The following is a 23321-nucleotide window of genomic DNA, read 5'->3' as shown; positions in this document are numbered from 1 at the left end:
AAAAAAAAAAAAAAAAACCCTTCTCTTTTCCGAAGCATAGTTAAAGAAAGACCGATTAGCCTGAGGTCCAAGGGTGAAGGTACACTCTGCATGGCCACTTTTAAGACACAAGCTGGTCATGGGAAATATGCCACTATTAAAAGAAACCAGGAGAGTAACATAGAGTGGGGAGAGGACATTCCTAAATAATGGGAGGGTGCTGTTACCAAAGGACAGGGGAAAGAGATACTGAGGAGATAAAAATATCAGATGTTCAGACCGTACCACGAGCATGGAAGAGAGAAAGAACTCTGGAGAATGTTTCAATAAAAACAATAAAAGCCAAGGTAAGAAAAAAAATGTGCTCTGAATATAAAAGAAACAAACCGTTGATTACATGGAAGAAGCTGACCTGAATGGATTAAAACGTGAGCAAGTGGATCATAATTAAAACCGTGAAAAGAGTTAACTCAAGTCACTGAGTGTGGTACTAAGAGATCGTATTGATTCTTTTGTTGAAAAATATTTAAAAGGCTGCCCAATGGTCTGTATCTGAAAAATCTCTTAAATATCTATTTCCCAGGGGGAATTTCCCAGTTGGACTCTTTCGCCTTGAGATAGGTGGAAAGCTAATTATGCAAATTTCATGGCTCTATCTCTAATTTCTATTTCATTCATTGTTTATCCATATATCATTTTTAACTATGGAATTCTCCCTAGAGAAGCAAATTAACCAGTTTTAATATTTTATCAGACAGTTCAAGTTGTGGGTTATAAATTGTTAGAGAGGATTAAAATCTTGTCCTTTCACAGTCTTTGAAATGTTATTCAGATTTACAAAGCTCAGAAATTTAAAACTGCTCTTGATAACACCGGTTAAACTATCCCTTTCTTTGTTCTTGCTAGCTTAGTATATGACTGGATCATTTATAAATCATCCTTTGTAAATGAGTTCTCAGTTCTTCACAAATATATACGACAAATCCTCTTACTTTGCAGTCACTCCATCTCTACCTTGTCTGTACATTTTGTCTTTTTTTTTTTTTTTTTAAATTTTTTACTTTTGAGATGGAGTCTCCCTCTGTCACCCAGGCTGGAGTGCAGTGGCATGATCTCAGCTCACTGCAACTTCTGCCTCTTGGGTTCCAGTGATTCTTGTGCCTCAGCCTCCAAGTAGCTGGGACTACAGGTGTCCGCCACCATGCCTGGCTAATATTTTGTATTTTTAGTAGAGGCCTCCCAAAGTGCTGAGATTATAGGCATGAGCCCCTGTGTCTGGCCTGTCATTGATATTTTAACCCAGGACATCATATTACAGAAATTGTGACTTAGACATTTTGCCCAAAGAAACATGTGGTAAGAAAGTATCCACAAAACTCTTTGCATGAGGGATAAACCTGAACAAACACAGCACCATTTATAGAAGTGGAACACTAACAAGCATCCTACAGCAAATTTTCAGAGAGCTTCCTATGCTTGGAGCTAGGGAGCATTGGGGAATCAGTCACAGAAGGCGGGTTATAGTCAAATGCAGGCACAAGTAATTACTACTGATAATCAGTGAAATGATGAAGACATCAAGGCTAAGTGGAGACCTGAAGGACAAAAAGCCAAAAAAAAAAAAAAAAAAAAAAAAAAAAAAGGAGGAAAATGTGCTCCAAAAAGAGGCAAAGGCACGTGCAGAATTTCAGAACAGAGACAACGTACGGGGATCCTGGGGAAGGGCAGAAAGTGCTGAACTTGAACCTGAAGAGGTCAAACAGGACCAGATACCTTCAGCATGAGAGCAACAGAAAGGCACAGGAGTGGTTCTAACAGAGGAAGTACACAGCCAGATTTGCATTTTAGAAAGATCTTTCTGGCTGTGGAATGAAGAATGGGTTCCAGCAGGGCAATTTTGGAGGCAAGGTGGGAAGCCTATGCAGTAAGCCAGGCTAGAAAGGCCAGGCCTGTTGAAGACAGGACAACAGAACTGGGGGCTGGAGAAAAGCCATCTGAAGTCAAACAAAAGTACTTGGCATAAAAAAAATCAGCTTCTTATTGGCCATGCCTATTTTCAAACATCTCTTCTAAAAACAGCTTGACAAAACTGAGATTGCACCAATCTGGCTTCCTGCATGGAACTGTTTTGCAACGTCCAGACAATGAGACTGTCATGTGCAGCATGACTTTAAATCTCGCTTGTTTTCAAAAATATCTGAAATGAACAACAGATGTTAAAAAGATAAAGAAGGCTAAACAACCAAGAAATAAAACAAGCCGCCTGGCTTTTCCATGTACTCCTGATTAAAAAAATACTCAGATCACCAAGCCTGAGTTCAGAGCCATAGCCAGTCAGGGACTGTGCGGAACTGGAGGTGGAGTTGACATTTTCAAATCAAACAAGAAAATTGTACCCCTTTCATTTGCAAATGCCTAGAGTCTAAATCAAATAACAAATTCTATTATCTATAGAGTGGTAGCAACTTGCAAACTGTACTCTCTTTCAAAGTAAATCTCCAATGGAATTGAAATGAATCAGCTAGTGAGCAAATGTTAAGGAGGATCCTAAAGCTTGGAGATTGTACCATTCTTTCCAAAGCTGTTTCTTAAGATGCAGCAAATTTAAGACAAAGTCTTTGTTGTAGCATTGCTGGTCCAGAGATAGGATGCTAAGAGGCACTTTGCAAAAATGTCATCGTGTCTATGTGTTACTTGCCTTGAGCTCACTCCTCCATTGTGATAGCTCCTAAGAAGCCAGGTGTTAACATTTCCTTCCCTTAGCTGAGTTGTCCATTTTAATTAAACTATCATTCCCCATTTGTTTCCTAGGAAACAATTAGATGTATGGTTAGTTTGATGATGTGATAAGAAAACCTCTCCGGCTCTCCATCTGGACATTTCATTTCAACTAAAAATGGTCACTGTCAAATAGTCACTATTAACAATTTGTTATGATGTCTGGGCGCAGTGACTCATGTCTGTAATCCCAGCACTTTGGTAGGCCAAAATGGGTGGATCACTTGAGGTCAGGAGTTGGAGACCAGCATGGCCAACATGGTGAAACCCCATTTCTACTAAAAATACATAAATTAGCGGGGTGTGGTGGCGCGCCTGTAGTTGTAGCTATTTGGGAGGCTGAGGCAGGAAAATCACTTGAACCTGAGAGGTGGAGGTTGCAGTGAGCCAAGATCGTGCCACTGCACTCCAGCCTTGGCAACAGAGTGAGAATCTGTCTAAAAAAGAGAAAAAAATTGTTATGAAACCCTGTGGTACTTGTTCTGGCCATTAGATGTTGTAGAAAAGAAATTACGTAGTCTCCCAGTTGTTTAGAAATGGAATTATTTACAAAATGACCCAAAGATTTAATAAGATTGCAATCAAAAGCCCAAAAATTTGTAGCAAAATCTGAAATGTTTATTCTAAAATGGCTCTGGAAAAGGAAAGAACCTCCTGAGAGAGCCAGCTTCTGAAGAGCAAGAACAAGGAGGACGGGTTTGTCCCATCAGATATAAAGACTTATTATAAAGCTATAGTAATTAAGACTGTGTATCAGTACAGGGATAATTATGGGTTCCCCCACCCTCTTTATCGTCAAAGTAGATTATCTCAGCAGAGCTTATTTCAGGATTTATCTTTTTGGAGTAGACCTTTCACAAACCCAATAACCCAGAAATTCTAGTTCTAAATATAAGCCAAGCATCTCCTGCATGTAAACAGGAAAATACATTTGCAAGGATGCTCCTACCCCCACGTTCAGAAAAGCACTAATTATCCATGAATGGAAAATTGAATAAATCAGTTGTGGATGAGCAGATTACAATTAAGACCAACCCAAGTAGACGCAGTTGCTAAAAACAAAACAGCAAGTGATGTGATTTATTACACAACTCAGTCTCCACCAAAATTGTTTCACAACATAACCATCAGTATTTTGCAAGTCTTTCCATATTAGCAAATGTGACCACAAGATTCCGATATAGGAGCTATATTTACTCACACTTCACGTAAAACAAAAGGTTTTCATAAAATTCATTCATTTTGAACAAAAAAGTAAACATGTTTTAAAGCTACATAAAACTTTTAAAGCCAGGTTACAAATCAAATTAGGTACAACTATACATTATACAAGACATATAATATCCCATGCTAGTGTAACAAAACCAGCATAAGAAAATAAAGTACTGAGCAACATCTTTGTAATATAGCAAGAATGCTGTCAGACTAAAATGTGAAATAAAATTTGTTTTAACCTCACAAGTCAACTTGATTTTCACAGGGCATCCACAGTTTTCAAAGTATTAAAATATTCTTCAAATTTTTGTTGTATGACAAAATAATCCAAAATGACCCTCTTGTTTCTGCTCCAAACAAGCACCAAGGGAAAAAAAGTGCAAAGACACAAGAGTATGGCTCTTAGTTCAATTTTTGTTTCTTGGAATTAGCAAATTAAATGGCTAAATGACAAGAACAACAAAAAACTCAAAGGTGTATATTCCCAGGACCTATATAAATAATAAATAGAATTAAAATGGCTAATATCAGACGCAATAATTCTAGAAAGAATTATGGACAGGCAGTACATTTTGGGCAATCTTTAACATAAAACTGTGGACTGGCAAAATAATTAGGAGGTTAAATATTTTAAAATTAAAAGTTCAGGACAGGATTGCTTGAAGTCACAGGAACCCATACCCACTAAGAACATGACTCAGTATGCCAAAAATTATTTCACATACACTTTTCAATGGAATATTTTGCAATGTAGATTGTATTTATGTAATTTGTATATCGACATTTCTCAATGAATTCAAGGGAAAAGATAGCAAAAGGAGAAGGAGAAGAGAAAGCCAAAAGGAGAAGTCAGCTGTAATACCAGACTTGGTCCCGCCAGCTCTGCCCACAGGAAGGTGAGTGGGACCTTTTGATCAGACAAATGAACAAACAGACAGCATATAAATAACCAGGTTCATTAGGTCAGTGGTAGCTACAGCTTAAGTTTGTATGTTGGAAAGAATTAAGCAAATAAATATAATAGATTCAGCATGAACAGTACCTGAAATGTACCTTAAATACTTTCCCATCTTAAAACTCATCATTATTGGTACATTTCATGCTCTAAATGATAAATTCTGCCTATCTTACTTCCCTTTTAGGCTTTAGGGAAATAAATGTTATTGGATGTTCATATTATGGTTTCAGAGAGAAAACAGTAGGAGTTACTACTGCAAGTGGATACACACAGAAGCATAAAACTACTACCCAAAAAACATTATGGAATGTCCAATGTTCCATATTCCAGCTGGACCCAAGAATACAGTATCCTAATCCAAATAAACCGGAGTGTATTTACGAAGCATCATACTCAAAGAGAATATATCAGTTTTATTTAGACTTTTCGTATTACTGAACACTCCAAGGAATATATAGAAAATTGACTTTTAAATATTCGAATTCCTATTCAGTTTTTCCAAAGGGCAAACTCTTAACATTCTCTCCATATTCTCAAAGCCTCAATGAGCTACACACCCTTACCTACAGGTTGAGACCTCGAGCGACATGGATTCTAAGGAAAATGTCCGATTATTGAGTAAAAAATAATTGAGGAACTGAGTAATAAGATTCCAGACAAGTAAAAAGGAAGTCAGTCTACATCTTGGCCTGTGACCCTCTCTTGACAAAAATCACAGACCGCTATCTATGATAAGGCCTCAAGCAGAGAGTAAGAACAGCCTATTTTAATTTGAAGGGTAGAGGAAAGGTACTAGTGCTTAGATCTGGTTCGATGGCCTCTGGAGGAAGAGATTAAAAGTCTGCATTTCCACTAAGGTCACTTAGTGTCTGACCCCATGTTCAGATCTGTAATCTTTAACGGGCTAATTCCAAACAGGCCCCTGACAAGACCTCTAATTCTATTTAAATATACAAATCTATACTATCAGTCCACAGCTTACCACTTTTTTAATTAAAAAGAGGAAAATAAAACCAAACAATAAATATGAAATGAGTTCACTCTCTGGTTATGAACACATGTGGAATATTTTATATTCTCATCTTTTTTCAGTTATTATCCTGTTAATTTATAACACAATAAATAGTGGAAGAAACTGTCTTGGTAAAAGCATCACTACTTACTCTGTCATTCTGTAGTAACTTCCTCAGCTTAACAGAATCATTGTGTGGGAGGCAGTGAGGGAAGACATCCTGTGTGAACTCAGTGAAGAAAGACCTCTCAGAATGGAGTACTCTACAGAGATAATTAAAGCTTTGGGAAAATGTGCTCAGAATAAAGTCAAAGGGCTGGAATTCATCAGATTAAGAGAAAGCAGAAAAGCAACTTAGTGATACACAACCTTATGTATTATGGCGATTCAATCTTATTTGCTTTTTTCCCAAATAAATACCAAATGAGATTTTAAGTGAGAAAGGTAAGATGAAGACAGAGGTAAGCTAGCACACAAAATGTAGGCCAGAAGGTTTATATACCGGTTGGAGGTGGGCCACAAATTGTGCACTGAGATTTCAAGAAACCAAAATTTAAATGGTAAAACTCCTAGCCTCTATTTATAATGTCCAGAAGATACAAACAAGTTCAAAAGAACTATGTCTGTTATTGAAACATAAGATGTCTCACCCTGTCCCTGTCTCTTTCTCTTTCTCTCTCATTTTCTCATGGCATACTATCTCGGGGAGCAGACACTGTGCAATGTATTGCAGAATATCCTCAGCTACCTCCCTGTAACAGCTACCATAGCAAGTTTTTTATTATTTTATTTTTTGAGATAGGGTCACACTCTGTTGGCCAGGCTGGAATGCAGTGGTGTAATCACAGCTCATTGCAGCCCTGACCTCCTGGGTTCAAGCCATCCTCCCACCTGAGCCTACCAAGTAGCTGGGACTACAGGTATGCACCACCATGACCAGCTAATTGAAAAAAAAAAAAAAAAAAAAAACTGTAGAGATGAGGTCTCCTCCCTATGTTGCCCAGGTTGGTCTCCAACTCATGGGCTCAAGCAATCTCCCTATCTCGGCCTCCCAAAGTGTTAGGATTACAGGTGTGAGCCACTGAACCCACCTCAAAACAAGTTTTATGATAATTTTTTTTTTTTTTTTTGATATGGAGTCTTGCTCTGTCGCCCAGCTGGAGTGCAGTGGCACATTGTCAACCTCTGCCTCCCGGGTTCAAGCTATTCTCCTGCCTCAGCTTCCTCAGTAGCTGGGACTACAGGTACGTGCCACCACACCTGGCAAATTTTTTAATTTTTAGTAGAGATGGGGTTTCACCATGTTGGCCAGGATGGTCTTGATCTCCTGAACTCCTGATCTACCCACCTGAGACCCCCAAAACAATGTTGGGATGTTGGAATCACAGGTGTGAGCCACCACGCCCAGCCAAGACAATATTTCTAAAGCCTCCTTCATTATAGTTTAGTGGCATGAGGCCTAAAGACAGTTTAATTCAAAAGCAATCTCACAAATAATCAAAATTATTTTGTAGTCTTCAGCTTCAGTGAAATGAAACATCACAACCACCATATATGTATGCATATGTACATATATATGTATACTGTATTTTAAGATATTAAATTAAAAATATAAGTAAATATGCAGTCAGAAACTAGCAGTATAGGAGAATAGTGGAATAAACTTTTTGAAAGTCCTATCTATCAATAGAAGGTTTAAGGCATATGACTGATTTTAAAATGGGCAAAGGGCCTAAAAATTGACATTTCTCCAAATAAGACAAAAAAAAATGGCCAACAGGTATATGACAAGGTCCTCAACATCACTAATCATTAGGGAAATGCAAATCAAAACCACAATAAGGTATCATGTCACACCTACTAATATTAAGATGGCTACTGTACACTGCATGTTCTCACTCATACGTGGGAATTGAACAATGAGATCACTTGGACACGGGAAGGGGAATATCACATACCATGGCCTATTGTGGGGAGGGGGGAAGGGGGAGGGATGGCATTGGGAGTTATACCTGATGTAAATGACGAGCTGATGGGTGCTGACGAGTTGATGGGTGCAGCACAGCAACATGGCACAAGTATACATATGTAACAAACCTGCACGTTGTGCACATGTACCCTAGAACTTAAAGTATAATAAAAAAATAAAAATAAAAAGACAATAGATGGTAAGTGTGGGTGAAAATGTGGAGAAAAGGGAACCCTTACACACTGTTGGTGGGAATGTAGAACAATATGAAGTTGCTTCAAAAAATTAAAAATAAACCCGCCATATGAACCAGCAATCTCTCTTCTGGATATATATCTAAAGAAAATCAGCCCCTTTAAGACGTATCTTCACTCCTATGTTAACTGAAACATTATTCACAATAGCCAAGATATGGAAACAACGTGAGTGTCCATTGATGCATAACTGGATATATATTCCATATATATTGCATATATAGTGCATATATATTATATATTTCATATATATTATATATTGCATAGATAGTGCACATGTATTCTATATATCACATATATAGTGCATATATATACGCACAATGGAATATTATTTAGCCTTAAAAAAGATTTTGCTATTTGTGATAGCATGGATGAAGCTGGGGGACATTGTGCTAAGTAAAATAATTCAGACACAGAAATACAAATGCAATTTGATTTTCTCTTATACATGGAATTTGAAAATAAACAAGCATCATGTTGCATAGCTTAAATACATATTATTAAAAATTAAAAATTAAAACAAAGAAATTTTTTAAAGAAATGTATAAAAGAAAAAAGATATGAGATTAAGAACATGAGTGAACATTCACTCAGAAACCAGCAGGATAGAAGAATGGTCGAATGAATTTTTGAAAGTCCCACCTAATAGTAGAAGGATAGTTTAGCAGACTTCTGGATCTTGTGCTTTGGTTTCAACAATTACTCTCTAAAGTTAGTTTTAAATTTATTTCTATCCTATTGATGGACAAACTCTCAGCATGGGAATTATTTTAAAAGTCTCCCAAGGTGGCATTCAAATTAATAATTCAGCTTGAACTATAGTTCTATTCAGTTCAATTAAGTCCAATAATCATTTATTGCAACTATTTATTGGTAGTTGCCACAGCAGATTCAGAAATAAATGACAACAGACCCTGACCTCAGGGACGTATGGTCTGGTCTAATGGAATACATGAGAGAGAGGCAGAAATGGAAAGAAAAGGAAACCCTACAGTATCAAGCAAGTGCCTTTGAAGAAGGCATAAAGTGCACTGAGAATTCTAAGACAACACGTCCTTTTGTGGAGAGTGTCACTTGAGATAAATCTGTAGGAAAAATTGGAAAATGGATGGATGGAGACGGACTTAGAGAAGGAAGAGCAGGAGGAATGGCAGAAGTGTTAATGCATGGTACACACTCAGGGAACCTCCAGCAGCTCATCTGGTGAGAGCATTCAAGAACAGGCAGGGGAGAGGGTGGGAAAGTGCTGAGGCCACACTGCAATAGCCTTGAAGACCATGGAGAAGAGAATGTATTTAATGTGATGAGGAAGTAACTGAATACTTTATTTATTTGTTTGTTTATTTACTTGTTTTTATTTTTTTGAGGCAGAGTCTCCCTTTGTCACCCTCCCCCCCGAGGCTGGAGTGCAATGGTGCTATCTCGGCTCACTGCTACCTCCACCTCCTGGGTTCAAGCGATTCTCCTGCCTCAGCCTCCCAAGTATAGCTAAGATTACAGGTGTCCACCACCACGCCCAGCTAATTTTTGTATTTTTAGTAGAGATGGGGTTTCACTATGTTGGCCAGGCTGGTCTCGAACTCCTGACCTCAGGTGATCTGCCCACCTCGACCTCCCAAAGTGCTGGGATTACAGGTGTGAGCTATGGCGCCCAGCCTGCAGCTGAAGACTTTAGATCCCGTGATCAAGGTTGTTGATCAAGTCATTCCTCTTTAAAAACATAATGTGTCTGCAATAGGAGATAGTTTTAGGAAAAAATGACAGAAACTAATTGATAAGGACACGTATTTTCTACATCTCTGCATGAGAGTATCTGATTCTTGTAGTAAGGAAACCTGTCTGGAGCAAAATTAATCTTTCATTATTAAGTTTTATTCAACTACATTCTCCCTGACAAGAGTTTATTTCTGAAGATCACACTGAAATGTGCAAATTCTCCTGATTATAATAATTCCAGGCTGGGTGCGGTGGGTCAAGCCTGTAATCCCAGCACTTTGGGAGGCCGAGGTAGGCGGATCACGAGGTCAGGAGTTTGAGACCAGCCTGGCCAATATGGTGAAACCCTGTCTCTACTAAAAATACAAAAATAGCCAGGCATGTTGGTGGGCGCCTGTAATCCCAGCTACTCGGGAGGCTGAGGCAAGAGAATTGCTTGAACCCGGGAGGCAGAGGTTGCCTTGAGCCGGAGATTGTGCCATTGCAGTGCGCCTGAGCGACAGAGTGAGACTGCTACTCAAAATAATAATAATAATAATAATAATTCCAAACCTCTATGCAGACATTCATGAACAAACAAAAACATTATCTTTGACATAAATGTTCTACACTGCAATTATATCTCAGTCCAAACTTACCTAACCTCAAGCTTCAAAACTTGTATCTATTCTCTAAAGGAAAAAGAAACTCACATTTCATACTTTTAAAATTTTGCATGTAGCCTCAAGTCATTGATTGATAAAATAATTAACCTGTCCTTTGTCCAACAATATGGACAGATGTCCATTTTATAATAAATATTCACTTGAATTAACCCCTCTATTATACGATTTTGCTCTAGGTTTATATGCAAACAAACTTTAGTGATTATGTCTCAACAGCAACACTCTCATAACAAACTCTACAAACTAGTAATAATTCAAAGTAAATTGTTTAACTCCAACAAAAACAGGAAATGGCAGAAAAAATCTTTAACCAGAAAAAGAACAACTAAAATAAGTGTAAATTATATGATAAACTACTTCCCTCTAAAACAGAAAAGGGAATAGAGGAAATTAGCAGTTTCTCTGCCCTCTGGTGGCAATAAAATCAACTGCAGCATTTACTAAAGTAATGCATAATAAAATGTCCCGGTTATGAAATCAGATATTTCTCCTGTGCCAAAATGTCTGTAATAAAAATGATTGTTGCGTGCCAAATTTCAAGACTGTTGGACTTTTCCCCCCATATCGAACTTTTATATAGACTATTTTACAAAAAAATTGTGTATTTTTTCTGTTTCACCTTGCCATTTTTATATATTCAGTAAGCTAACCATTTAATTATAATATTTTCTTCTTAAAACTACATGTAAATTGATGTCCAGGAAAGAAGTTACTTTGGTTTATAAAAGTCTTCGAAAATTTGCCAAGGAATTTAAAACCATTCTTTTAAAAATCAATCCTATCAATATATGGGCTTCTAGAGTATGTTTCTCATCAGAAATATTCAACTAGCTTAAAATACCAGTACATTGATGTTGAACATTTTAAGTATTTTATATTTCCCACAGCAAGAGCTTTTAATTATATGGCCAATCTTACTTCGGGATGAATTTCATCCTCAATTTCTGAACTTCTTGGCACAGCAAATGTGTGTGTGTGTGTGTGTATGTGTGTGTGTGTGTGTACATATATTCTTTTTTCAGTAACATTACTGGAAAAGGTTTATAAAAAGATAAACATTTGCTGGCATTTATTTATTTATTTTTACTGCAAATGCAGTATTTATTCCTAGTGCCAAAGAAGTTTTTAAATAAACAACTTGGGATGCAAGTTGGCACACACATCCTTTTAGCCTCGTTTGTGGTGGAATAAATTGTTTTCATTAAGCATCTATTCATACCATGAATAAGTACATGAAAATTACTGTCGCAATTTTTAAATAAACGTGTTCTTTCCTGGAAGGCTAAAAGTGTTATTTTTTTCTGACCAGTGAAATATATCAGAGAAATCAACAAAAGGTATAGTCTACTGTCATAAATCATACACAGTCAAGGACAACCTATGTCCATTAATGCAGAACAATTAAATGTGACAAAGACAAATCAACACCCAAGAAATCTGCATTTTATTCTCAGCTTTAAAAGTATTGTCATCCTATTGCCTCCCTACACATATACCCCAACACACACCCTCCTCCAACCATCAATAAGAGCGCAGAGTCAGTATCTGTGTTTTATCTAGAACAGTTTCCACCAGGGACAGGCGAAGTGTTGTGACTGTCTTCTAAGTCGCGGCTTGGTAAATTTCACTCAAGGGTTTCCTTCAAGATCTTCAAGATTCACCTTGCCTGGCATCCCCAGGTGTAGCCCCAGCCTTCCATCTGTGACTCTCAAGTTTGACTGTTGAGGACGCATGCATACTTTCTGGGCAATCATTTAAATTACACACACACACACACACACACACACACACACACACACACACCATTTAAATTACACACACACACACACACACCAGAAAAGAACAAATTGATTATCCTAAGCAGTAAGTTTTCGTTTTCTTTTATTTTCCCTCCAAGTTTTTTTCTTTTTTTTTCTCGTTTCACTTCCTCTCAAAGTCCACCCGAATTCACTAATTTCTGCCAAGATCTCTTTCTGCCTGTGTCTTCACTTTCTTCACTGAAAGGCAGAAATGGGGAGTAGGCACCGAGCTCGCGGTGGGCAGGGTCCCAGGAGGCAGCCCTGCGCCTTCCGCTCGGCGATCGTCCGCGGGGCGCGGCTCCCTGCAGGACGCGCACCTGCCAGGACAGCCACTAAGAGGATGCGGAGGTTGGGGGTCCTCCCGGGGACAAAATCAGGGCACTCTGAGGAACCCTCTGCGTGTTCAGGCCTGTCTGTGAAGCTGGCAGGCGGAGGACAATGGGAGCAGGGGTAAGCATCCAGAGGCGCGCCCGCCCCCACCTTTCCCACCTGCTCCCCACCTCTGCGCCGGCCGCACCTACCCCGCCCCACTTCCAGGGCCCGCTAGGCCCGGTTCACTAGACTGAGCTACTGGGGATCGCCAGGGGAAGGAAGCTGCTGCCACAGGGAATTTTCTCATGCAGAGGGGAGACCGGCAATCCCTGGCTTTCACCAAGTCCCCCACCCACCCCACATCACACACTCGCTTAGTTTAACCAGCAGCGAGGAAGGAGGAGGAGCCGTAGAGCACACAGCCTGGAGATGCCAGGTCCTAGGAGATGTATCCACAGAAGCAGCTTGCTCTCACACTGGAGCCCTCCCGGGGCTACTTAGGGGAGACAGTACCACCCCCTGCCGCCCAGGTGAAGTAAGCCCGAAAGCCTCAAGAAAACCCCTAGTCCCCGGCGGCCTTCTCTTGTTAACCCTCTTTTCCCCATTTGGGAATCCTAAGTTTACCCGAAAAGCAACTGCAATAAGTTTCCCAAGGGCAGACAGGTGATGTAGGGGGAGAGAGTGGGGGGGGGGGGGGGGGGGGTAGGAGAACGAGAGTTCCAGGAAGGTCTTCAGCTGCGCACAAAATCAAAAAGCCAAGGTGCATCTTACTTACCAAGGATTTGGTCTCCGGGTTTCCCATCGGCGAACCGAAACTGGTCCGTAAAGAAGTGGCAAAGTAACACAACTCCTGCAGCGGCCAGGTCGGCCCTCGGGAACCTCGCCATGCCGCCGCCGCCACCTCCCTACCCAGCCCGCCAGTCCTTCGCCGGTGCTCTGGGGCTCCCGATGCAAGAGGCGCGACCGGGCCAAGCGCTGCGGATCGGTCTCGGTGGGACCTGGAGGCCTTTGTAAATGTCCCTGCGATTTCACAGTAGGGAACCGAGAGGAGGAAGAAGCGAACGCTAGCAGGAGCGCAGCCCTCTCCGGACCTGTGGGGCTCTCTTTGCAACTTGCCACACTCGCAGCCCTTACCCGACTCTGAACAACAACTGCGGGGAGGAAAGGCCACTTGCAGCCGGGGCTCGCAAACTGTTGGTTCCACTCGGACAGCGCCACCCCGGTGCCCGCAGACGGTGACTTCCGAGCCCCAGCGATGCGCTCCACTGGGTTCAAAACAGATCTAATTCCACAGCCAGCGCCGCTGCTGCCTGCTCCAGATCCACTAGGGCTGGTCGGCTCTGCAGGAACTTTCCTCTGTCTCGGGATGGCCCCGGCAGGAGGTTTTTAGGTTTGCGGGAAGGAGGTTGATGGCGAAACCCTCCCGACAAGTTTTGCTTTTCTTCGCCCGACGCAGGGCGCGCGTCCGTTCTCGCAGCCGGAGGAATGGGCAGCTCCAAAGAGCTGAGCCCTGGGAAGGTTCGGGCTGCAGCAGTCTGAGGTCCGAAGCCAGGAAAAAAAAAAAAGTGTGTGTGTGTGTTTTTTTTTTTTTTTTTTAAAGAGAGAGAGAGGAAGAAGAAAGGAAAAGGGTGGGGTGGGAGGGAGTCAGGCTAGAACCTATCGGGAGAGGGTTCCTCCAGGCTCAGGAGGAGGTGGCCCCAAGCCCCCGCGGAGCCCCAGGAGTTTGGTGGCGGAGGAGGCGCTGCCGTCGCCACGCTCCCCAGCGCTCCTGCTCCACACTTTGAGGAGGGAAGGCAGCTCGCAATTTGCCAGATCTGCCGCCGCACCCTCCACCCTCCTCCCTCCTCCCTCCGCCCTCCCCTTCGCTCCTCCAGGCTTCTCCCACCTTCCTCCCTGAAACCCGCAGCCCGCACCGACCTGTCCAATGACTGCACTTTCCTCGGGGCTGGCTGAGGAGTCGCCGCCAACAGATTAAGCCGGGGGAGCCTAGCGAAGGGGAGGGAGAGGGCCACTCCAGCCCCGCGCGCCCAGGCAGCCGGCTGCCCCCGAGCGCGGGGAGAGGGGACGAGTCCGGGGAGCTAGCGGGGGAGCGCGGGGCGGTACCTCCGCGCTGCCTGGGCGCCATCGCCGCACCCTGCTCGCGCGTCCTGGGCAGCTCCGCCAACTGCTCCCCCCACCCACCTGGCGCCCGGGCCGCCTTCGCGCCCCACTGCGGGGGGCGATCGCGCCCCGCTCCAACCCTGGCGGGGTCTCCCTGGGCACGAAAGGGTTAACCATAGCTCGCTCCCTCCCGGAGGCTGGGTCTGGCAGTGGCTGGGTGTGGAGAAAGCAAACGAGAGCCAGTTGGGTTACCGACTCCGCGAAGCCCCCTCGGACCCCAGCCCCGCGCGGGAGGGTAGCGGAGGGTGGCGCGCCGCAGCGTGGTCCTCGCGGTTGCCGCCGCGGCTTTGTAAAGTGTCAGCGGGGGCGAAAGCGAGAGTTTAAAGGAACAGGAGGCCCATTGAATTTCCTACCGGGGCTTTCAGGGGATCTGGCTCCCCGCTTTGTTTTTGTTTTTTCAGCTCGGGGATCTGTTTCCGCGTTAACCCTTGCCGGCCCTGTCGTTAGTTATATTATTTTGCATACAGTTAATCATTTTTGAAAGGGATAAATACAAGGAAAAGAAGCAAAGCGCTATTGGTTAAAAGTACAGGATCTAAAGCCCGGATAGCCTGGGCTGGAATTTCACCTGCCCCGCAATGAGCAATTTATCTCCCAGCCTCAGTTATCCATCCATCAAATGGAGAGAATTAGAGTAACGCCCTTATAAGGTGGTTGCAACGGATTGGATGAGTTAACTGTATATTTAATAAATGTAGAACATTGCCTACCGCAAAGTACGTGGTTTTAAGTGTTTCCGAAGCAAAAGTGAGAGAAGACTTCAGTCACGTAACAAATTTCCATGTGTTCTAAGTTCAAGTTCCTTTCTACTCCAAGCTCTGAAGAGTCTATGGATGCTGTCAATAGATGTCTCAAGCTTGCAGCAAAACTCACTGGAAGTGTATCCGGATAATCAATCTACCTTTGCAAATGTGATGCTCAAAGGATGGCTCTCTCACAAGAAATATGTTTCCCCTAATCCAATACTCAATCTGCTCTTTATTTCCAAACGACAGATATACACGAATAAACACAAACATATGTCATGCCTACAACTCTTTATTATGCCAGGACCCTGGCTCTTTCCTGAGCTTTCCTCCCATAGGTTGATTTCTACTTAGGTAACGATTCTTCTATTTCTGCTTAACCAGGAGTGTTTAAATTCCATGTAATATTACATCTGAATTTGAGTACCTAGATACATACCTGCTTAAAATCAAGTTTGAAAACTGAGTCTTCTCATCAAAACTTGATTGTGCGGTTGACCCTTGAACAACAGGGGTTTGAACTGGGAGGGTCCGCTTTTGCATGGATTTTCTTCCTCCTCTGCCACCCCTAACACAGCAAGACTAACCCCTCCTCTTCCTCCTCCTCTTCAGCCCACTCAATGTCTCTTCCTCCTCCTCTTCAGCCCACTCAATGTGAAGACGATGAGGATGAAAGTCTTTCTGATGATCCACTTCCACTTAATAAACAGTAAGTATATTTTATCTTCCTTATGATTTTCTTACAACAGTAGGGTATTAGTAGCTAAGTTTATGAGGAGTCAAAATTGTACATGAATTTTCTACTGTGTAGGGGGTCCGTTCCCCTGACCCCCATACTGTCCAAGGGTCAACTATAGTTTAATTGATGCCGATTCTTTTTGAGAATCATAAATCCATGTGGAAAGCATCCCAAAATATTCTGCACAACTCCAGCTCCCATCATATCTAAAATAATGGGGAATCTAGCAGAAACCATTTCAAGAAAGCACCTCTTTTTTTAGACTGGGTTATTTCTCCTTCTTTCACAGTAGAAAAATAAGTGTTTCCTCCTCTGACAACAAGTAAATCCCCACCTCTCTTTGCTATCATTTTCTTGCTTTTTTCCTTTATTATTTTATGTGCGTCTTCGTAGCGTTCATTTTTCTTGTTACTTGCGGTCATCAATGCTCTGCCCTCCTGATTGAAACTATATACTTTTTGTAAGTAGAAATTTGATGCCAAAATTTGAAAGGGGGCTAAATGGTCATTCAGGGTCAGTCGGGAAAGACTTTTATATGTTTGGTTAAGTCACTGATGCTGCTGAATTGTACTGGTTTACTCCTATCTAATTTTATTCTGAAGAGCTATACACATAGTAAATGCGTTAGTATGGGAGAAGATACAAGTAAGCAAAACTCAATCATGCTTGATGAGATTTGCTGTTCAGAAATAAAGATGAAAGAGCAACATTGTATAGCAATAAACTCAAGCTTTGATCATTTGTCTTAAATGTTGATGAATAATTATTTTAAAAAGTATATTCTGCCTTCACATTGTAGCAAGGAACGAATAAATAAAATGTATGTAGGACAGTATGCTCAGAGTGAAATGGAAAAAGTAGATTACTCTTATCATTCTGGCTAAAGTAGGGTATTTTGTGGCCTAAATTATTTGGGTATACATTTCATTTCACCACATATACATTTCACCACAGTAGAAGTGTCTCTTTCCATTTTGTAGTAACAAAGTAAGCGTTCGTGGAAGATGTTACATCTTCCATCTGACAGGAGGGAGAGATGTAGTAATGGCTGGAGATCTGTTTGTATTTACTGTAGACACAGGAAAAGAATTGGTGGTTCTTTTACCCACTCCCTTCATTTTAGCTAATCTCTCAAAGAACAAATGAATCAGGAACCACAAATGAATAGCACGTAGATTCTTTGTCCATGACAAAGATCTGGAATTCATACGACACTCTCTCCTTTAAAATAATATATCAGAATCATTCTCAACAACATAGAACTTTGGGCAAAGATTAGCATGTGATCTATTGCTGTGTGGATTTCAAATCTGTTTACAACCCTTATCTCTACCAAGCTTCAGAGAGATTTTTACACATTCCAAGTGCAATACTATCTATAGAAATATGCTTACAATTAATCACTTTGTTTCATCTCTGTCTTTAACAATGTTGTGTTTCCTAGGACCTGTCCAAAATTGGAACTTGGCTAACAGGATGCTGAAGAAAACAGCATGCTCCCTTGGAAATGAGATTCTATACATGCTGTAGAATACTTGACATTTATTATAATCTTTTCTTAACTATTCAGGAAATAGTTTTTGTCCATTTTAACAGGATTTGTTAAAACTTTCTACAATTGCTGTCAGATAAAGGGAAATTGCTATTAGTGAATTGCTTTTATTCAGTCCAAATATTATGACCTTTCTTCTAGGTCTCAGCAATTCCTCTCCCTCCTCATTTGGTAGGGCTAATTTTTGACCTCTGGTATGCAATTACAAGACTCGTTTGTTCATCTTGGCTGTTCTGCTCTCAGAATAAACTGGAATTCTATTGTACTGTTGATGGGTAATTCCAGCTTTTTGTTCTTTACAGTTTTAAGGATAAAATTTTATCAATTCTGCGTTTGAATTGAATAAACATCTTTTTAAAACTTACTTAACAGCTAACATAACTCTTTTTAATTGGAGCGTTTCACATACAAGAATACTTTATGCCTTTTAGCCTCCTATAAATACTGCATGTACTATTTAGATGAAATTAACAATATAGGCACATTCATAATGAAACAATATCCTGCATTAACATGGCATATATGTTTATAGTCTCCTTTCTGAATCTGAATGAGCTAAAGTGGTTTTGACCAGTAAATAGCAAAACATAAAAAAGGAAAAAAAAAAAAAAAAAAAGTAGAAAAGATGTTAATAAAATGGAACACTATAGTCTCAAAAGGGGGTAGGAGCATTATGTTACCTTTATTTTTAAATGGCAACATTGTATCACAGAAACTTAAACCTTATTCCCAAATTGTGCTCAAAGATAGGTTAAATTCCTGCATTTTGCAAATAAAGGAAAATGGGCAAGTGCTCAGCAAGCACTTAGTGAATTGCAAAATGAAATAAACATGTTAAAGAATATGCTGTACAATGCAGCGTGATGGGGCACCTGGAAAAGTTCTCAAGTGATTATTGCTTTGGACACAGTTGTCAGCCTTATAGCCTATCCAGATTTTGCTAAACTGATGGAAATATCTAAACTGCAGGAAATTTGACTCTCAAATATCAGCCCCAGGAGAATTTGTGCTTCTGCAGAGCCCCTAGTGGAGGCTGTTACTCCTGGTACAGATCACAGGGCTTCTTGTGTTGGAGGCAGGACTGCTCTGATTCCCACAGGCACTACCACAGCTAGTGTCCGCCAACATGACTTGTACTGAATTTCCTTTCCTCATCTTGCATTCATCCTGTTTTCTTTTGCCCTAGATTTCCAGTCTTTTTATTTACATCTCGACAAAATTTTTATTGATATATAATTTACATAGCTTAAGATTCACCTTTTTTAAGTGTACACTATTCAGTGGTTTTTAGTATGCCCACAAGGTGGTAAAATCCAGACTACCATCTAATTCCAGAACATGTCCTCACTCCAAAAAGAAACCCCATACCCGTTAACAATCACTGCCCATTCCCCTTTCTCCTCAGCCCCTGGCAAACACTAATCTACTTTCTGTCTCTGGGAATTTGTTCCTTCTGGAGAGCTCACATAAATGGAATCACACAGTATATGGCCTTTTGTGTCTGATTTCTTTTGCTTAGCATGTTTTCAAATTCGCCCGTGCTGTTGACTATATCTGTACTTTGTTCCTTTTTATTTCCAATAATATTCCATTGAATTATACTATGGAAAAAGATGAAGTCCATCAGTTATTGGACATTTGGGTTGTTCCCACTTTTTGGCTATTACGAATAACGTGACTTTAAAAATCCAAGCACATGAGCAGTTTGGTAACTCTACAATTAACTTTGTGAGAAAATGACAAACTGTTTTCCACAGTGGTTGCACCTTTTTACTTTCCCAGCAATGCATGAGGGTTCCAATGTCTCCTCATCCTTGCAAATACTTGTTAATTTTCATCAAAAAAAAAATTACAGTGATCCCAGTTGGTGTGAAGTGGTATGACATTCTGGTTTTTATTTGCATTTCCCTGATGACTATTGATGGTAAGCATCTTTTCTTGGGCTTATTGAGCATTCGTGTATCTTCTCTGGAAAAGATTCTCTCTAAATCCTTTCTCATTTTTTATTGGATTGCCTTTTTATTGTTGAGTTGTACGAGTTCTCAACATAGGCTGGATGTTGGGTTCTTAAAATATGTAGGATTTGCAAACATTTTCTGAAAGAAATGAAATAATATGGGTTGTCTTTTCACTTTCTTGATAGTGTTCTTTGATGCACATTTTATTTTGTTTTGATAAAGCACAATGTATATATTTTTCTTTGGTTACTTCTACTATAGGTGTCATGTATAAGAAAGCTATGCCTATTCCAACGTTGATTTATACCTATATTTTCTCCTAAGAATTTTGTAGTTTCGCTTTCATATTTAGATCTTTGATCCATCTTATATAAATTTTGTATAAAATGTGAGGAAGGGCACAAAAATTATTCTTTTGCATATGGACATACAATTGTCTCAGCCACTTGTTGAAAAGATTGTTACTACATTGAATGATTTTGACATCATTGTTGAAAATCAGTTGGCCATAGACATATAGGTTTCTTTCTGTACTCTCAATTCTATCCCATTAATATATATGTCTATCCTTATACCACACTATTTTGGTTATTGTAGCTTTTTGGTAAGAGTTGAAACAAGGAAGTGTGAGTCCTCTTGCTATGTTCTTTTTGTCAAGATTGATTTAGCTAGTCTGAATCCTTTGCATTTTCATATAAATTTTAGAATCTGGTTGTCCATTTCTCCAAAAGAAGCTGTTGGAATTTTTATTGGGATTTAATTGAACCTCCAGATTAATTTTGGGACTGTTGCCATCTTGACAATAGGAAGTCTTCCAATCCATGCATATGAAATATTTTTCTATTAATCTTGCTCTTCTTTAATTAATTTCAATATTGTTATGTAGTTTTGTAGCTTCAATGTACTAGCATTGCACTTGTTTTGTTATATTTATTTCTAAATATTTTGTTCTTTTTGATGCTGTTATAAATGAAATCATTTTCTTAATTCCACTTGTAGATTTCGAATGGCTCTCGTATTAGTTTGCTAGGGCTTCCACAACAAAACACCACTGACTGAGTGGTGTAAACACTCCCATTTCTGGAGGCTAAGAGTCCCAGATCAGGGTGCCAGCAGTTTTGGTTTCTTCCGAGGCCTTACTTCTTGGCTTATAAATGGTCATGTTCTCACATGATCTTTTCTCTGTGTATACCTCTTCCTTTGTGTCCAAATTTTCTTTTATCATAAGGACAGCAGTGAGATTGGATTAGGAACCACCATAATAGTCTCATTTTAACTTGAACACCTCTTTAAATGCTCAATTCGCAATTACAGGCACATTTTCGGGTTCTGGGAGTTAGGTCTTTAACACATGAATTTGGAGGGGGAAAAATCCAACATATACCAGCTAATAGATAGGAATACAACTGATTTTTGTTTATTAATTTTGCAACCTTGCCAAATGCATTTATTATGTCTAATAGTTTTTTACAGGCGTAAGAATTCCTTAGGGTTTTTTTTTAGGTATAAGATCTGCAAATATCTTTTTTTCTTTTTTTGTCTTCATTTCCCATATAGATAGATGCCTTTTGTTTTATTTTCTTGTCAAATTACCCTGGTTAGAACCTCTGGTACAATGTTAAATGGAAGTGTTGACAGTAGTTGTCTTGTTCTTGATCCTACAGGGAAAGCTTTAACTCTTTCACCATTAAACATGCCATTAGCTGTGGAGTTTTCACTGATGCCCTGTATCAGGTTGAGCGAGATTCCTTCTATTCCTAGTTTATGAGTATATTTATCAAGAGTGGGTGTTGGATTCTGCCATTTTTTTTTTCTGCATCACCTAATAAGACTGTGCATTTGTTTCTTTTATTCTATTGGTATGGCGTATTACATGGATCGATTTTAATGTGTTGAACCAACTTTATATACTCAAGAGAAATTCTACTTGGTTATGGATATGGTCCTTTTTCTCAGATACTATATTCAGCTTTCTAGCATTTTAACAAAATTCTGCATCCATATATATAAGGGGCATTAGTTTTTATTTGTCTTTTCTTGGGAAGTCTTTGCGTGGTTTTGGTATCAGGGTAATACTACCCTCATAGAATGAGTTAGGAAATGTTCCTTTCTCTTTACTTTTTGGAAACAATTGGAAAATACGTGTTAATCTATCTTTAATCTTTTAGTAGAATTCACCAGTGAAGCCATCTGGGTATGATTTTTTGTGTGTGTGGAAACTTTTTTCATTATTAATTTACCGTTTCTCTTTTTTATAAGTCTAGTCAGATTTTGTATTACTGTTTGAGCCTGTTTTGATATTTCTTCGTCAGGAATTTTCCATTTGTTATCTAATTTATTAGTATACAATTGTTTATCATATTCCCATATAATAGTTTTTATTTCTGAACGTTGGTAGTAATGTCCACTTTTTCATTTCTGATAACTTGGGTGTTCTGTCTTTTTTCTTGCTAAACGGAAGTAAAGCTTTGTCAATTTTGTTAATCAAAAACTAAGAGTTTTGTTAGCATTCTTGATTGTTTTTCTATTCTCATTCTCTATTTCTTTTATTTCCACATTAATCTCTCTTGTATACCTCCTATTTATTTTAGGTTAGCTTACATTTTTTTCTAGTTTCTTAAGGTGGAAAGTTAGGTCATTGATTTTAGATCTATTCTTTTTAAATGTAGGCATTTGTAGCTATAATTTTCTTTCAGAACACTGTTTTTGCTGCATCCCAAGTTTTGGTATATTGTGTTTTCATTTCATTAATCTCAAAATGTTTTCTAATTTCCCTTCTGATGTCTTCTTTTATCCATCAGCCATTTAGGAATGTGTTGTTTAATATCTACATATTAGTGAATATCACAAATTTTCTCTATTATTGATTTCTAACTTTAGCTCCTTTTGGTCTGAGAACGTATTTTGTATGATGTCAAACCTTTTACATTTATTGAGACTTGTTGTATTGACTAATACATAGTCTATTTTGGAGAACATTCAGTGAGCACTTGAGAATAATATATTCTGTTGTTTCACAGACGTTCTACAGAAGTCCACAAATATAGAGAATGTTCTGCAGAGGTCTCTGGTCTAGATGGTTTATAGGTTTGTTCAAGTCTTCAGTAGTAGGTTTAATTTTGTGTTTACTTGTTCTAACCGCTATTTAATGTCTTCAACTATTATTTTTTAATTTTCTTTTTATTTTTTCAATTATTTCAGTTTTTCTTTATGTCTTTTATGCTCCATTGTTAACTGCATATATGTTTATAATTGTTATATCTTCTCAGGTTGACTCATAATTATAAAAAGTTCTTTTGATCTCTGGTAACAATTTTTGTTTTAAAATCTTTTATTGTCAAATATTAGTATGGACTCTCTAGCTCTCTTGGTTACTCTTTAGATGGTGTATGTTTTCCTATTCTTTTAATTTTTTGTGGGTGTCATTGAATCTACATTTTGTCTCTTAGAGTTAGCATATAGATAAACTTTGTTTTAAAACAATCTATTTTGCAGTATCTTTTAATTGG

At 39.5% G+C, this 23321-nt stretch overlaps 1 protein-coding gene across 2 annotated transcripts in view; it reads right to left on the bottom strand.

Moving 5' to 3' along the window:
- Nucleotides 1–14423, bottom strand: part of PLXDC2 (plexin domain containing 2) — a 461353-nt gene extending 446930 nt beyond the window's left edge. The window contains exon 1 of one of the 2 annotated variants that reach the window (XR_012093899.1): nucleotides 13433–14223. Coding sequence is in view for 1 of the 2 variants with exons in the window: in XM_008002439.3 (XP_008000630.1) it covers nucleotides 13433–13544 (112 nt within the window). In the remaining variant the exon portion in view is untranslated. Of the gene's footprint in view, nucleotides 1–13432 lie in introns of both variants that reach the window. The other variant, XM_008002439.3, reaches the window with a different exon arrangement.
- Nucleotides 14424–23321: the final 8898 nt, after the last annotated feature.

The sequence above is a fragment of the Chlorocebus sabaeus genome, chromosome 9 (assembly GCF_047675955.1).
Source record: "Chlorocebus sabaeus isolate Y175 chromosome 9, mChlSab1.0.hap1, whole genome shotgun sequence".
Lineage (NCBI taxonomy): Eukaryota > Metazoa > Chordata > Mammalia > Primates > Cercopithecidae > Chlorocebus > Chlorocebus sabaeus.
Note: the sequence above shows the minus strand (reverse complement) of the source record. Positions and strands in the feature narration are given on the sequence as shown.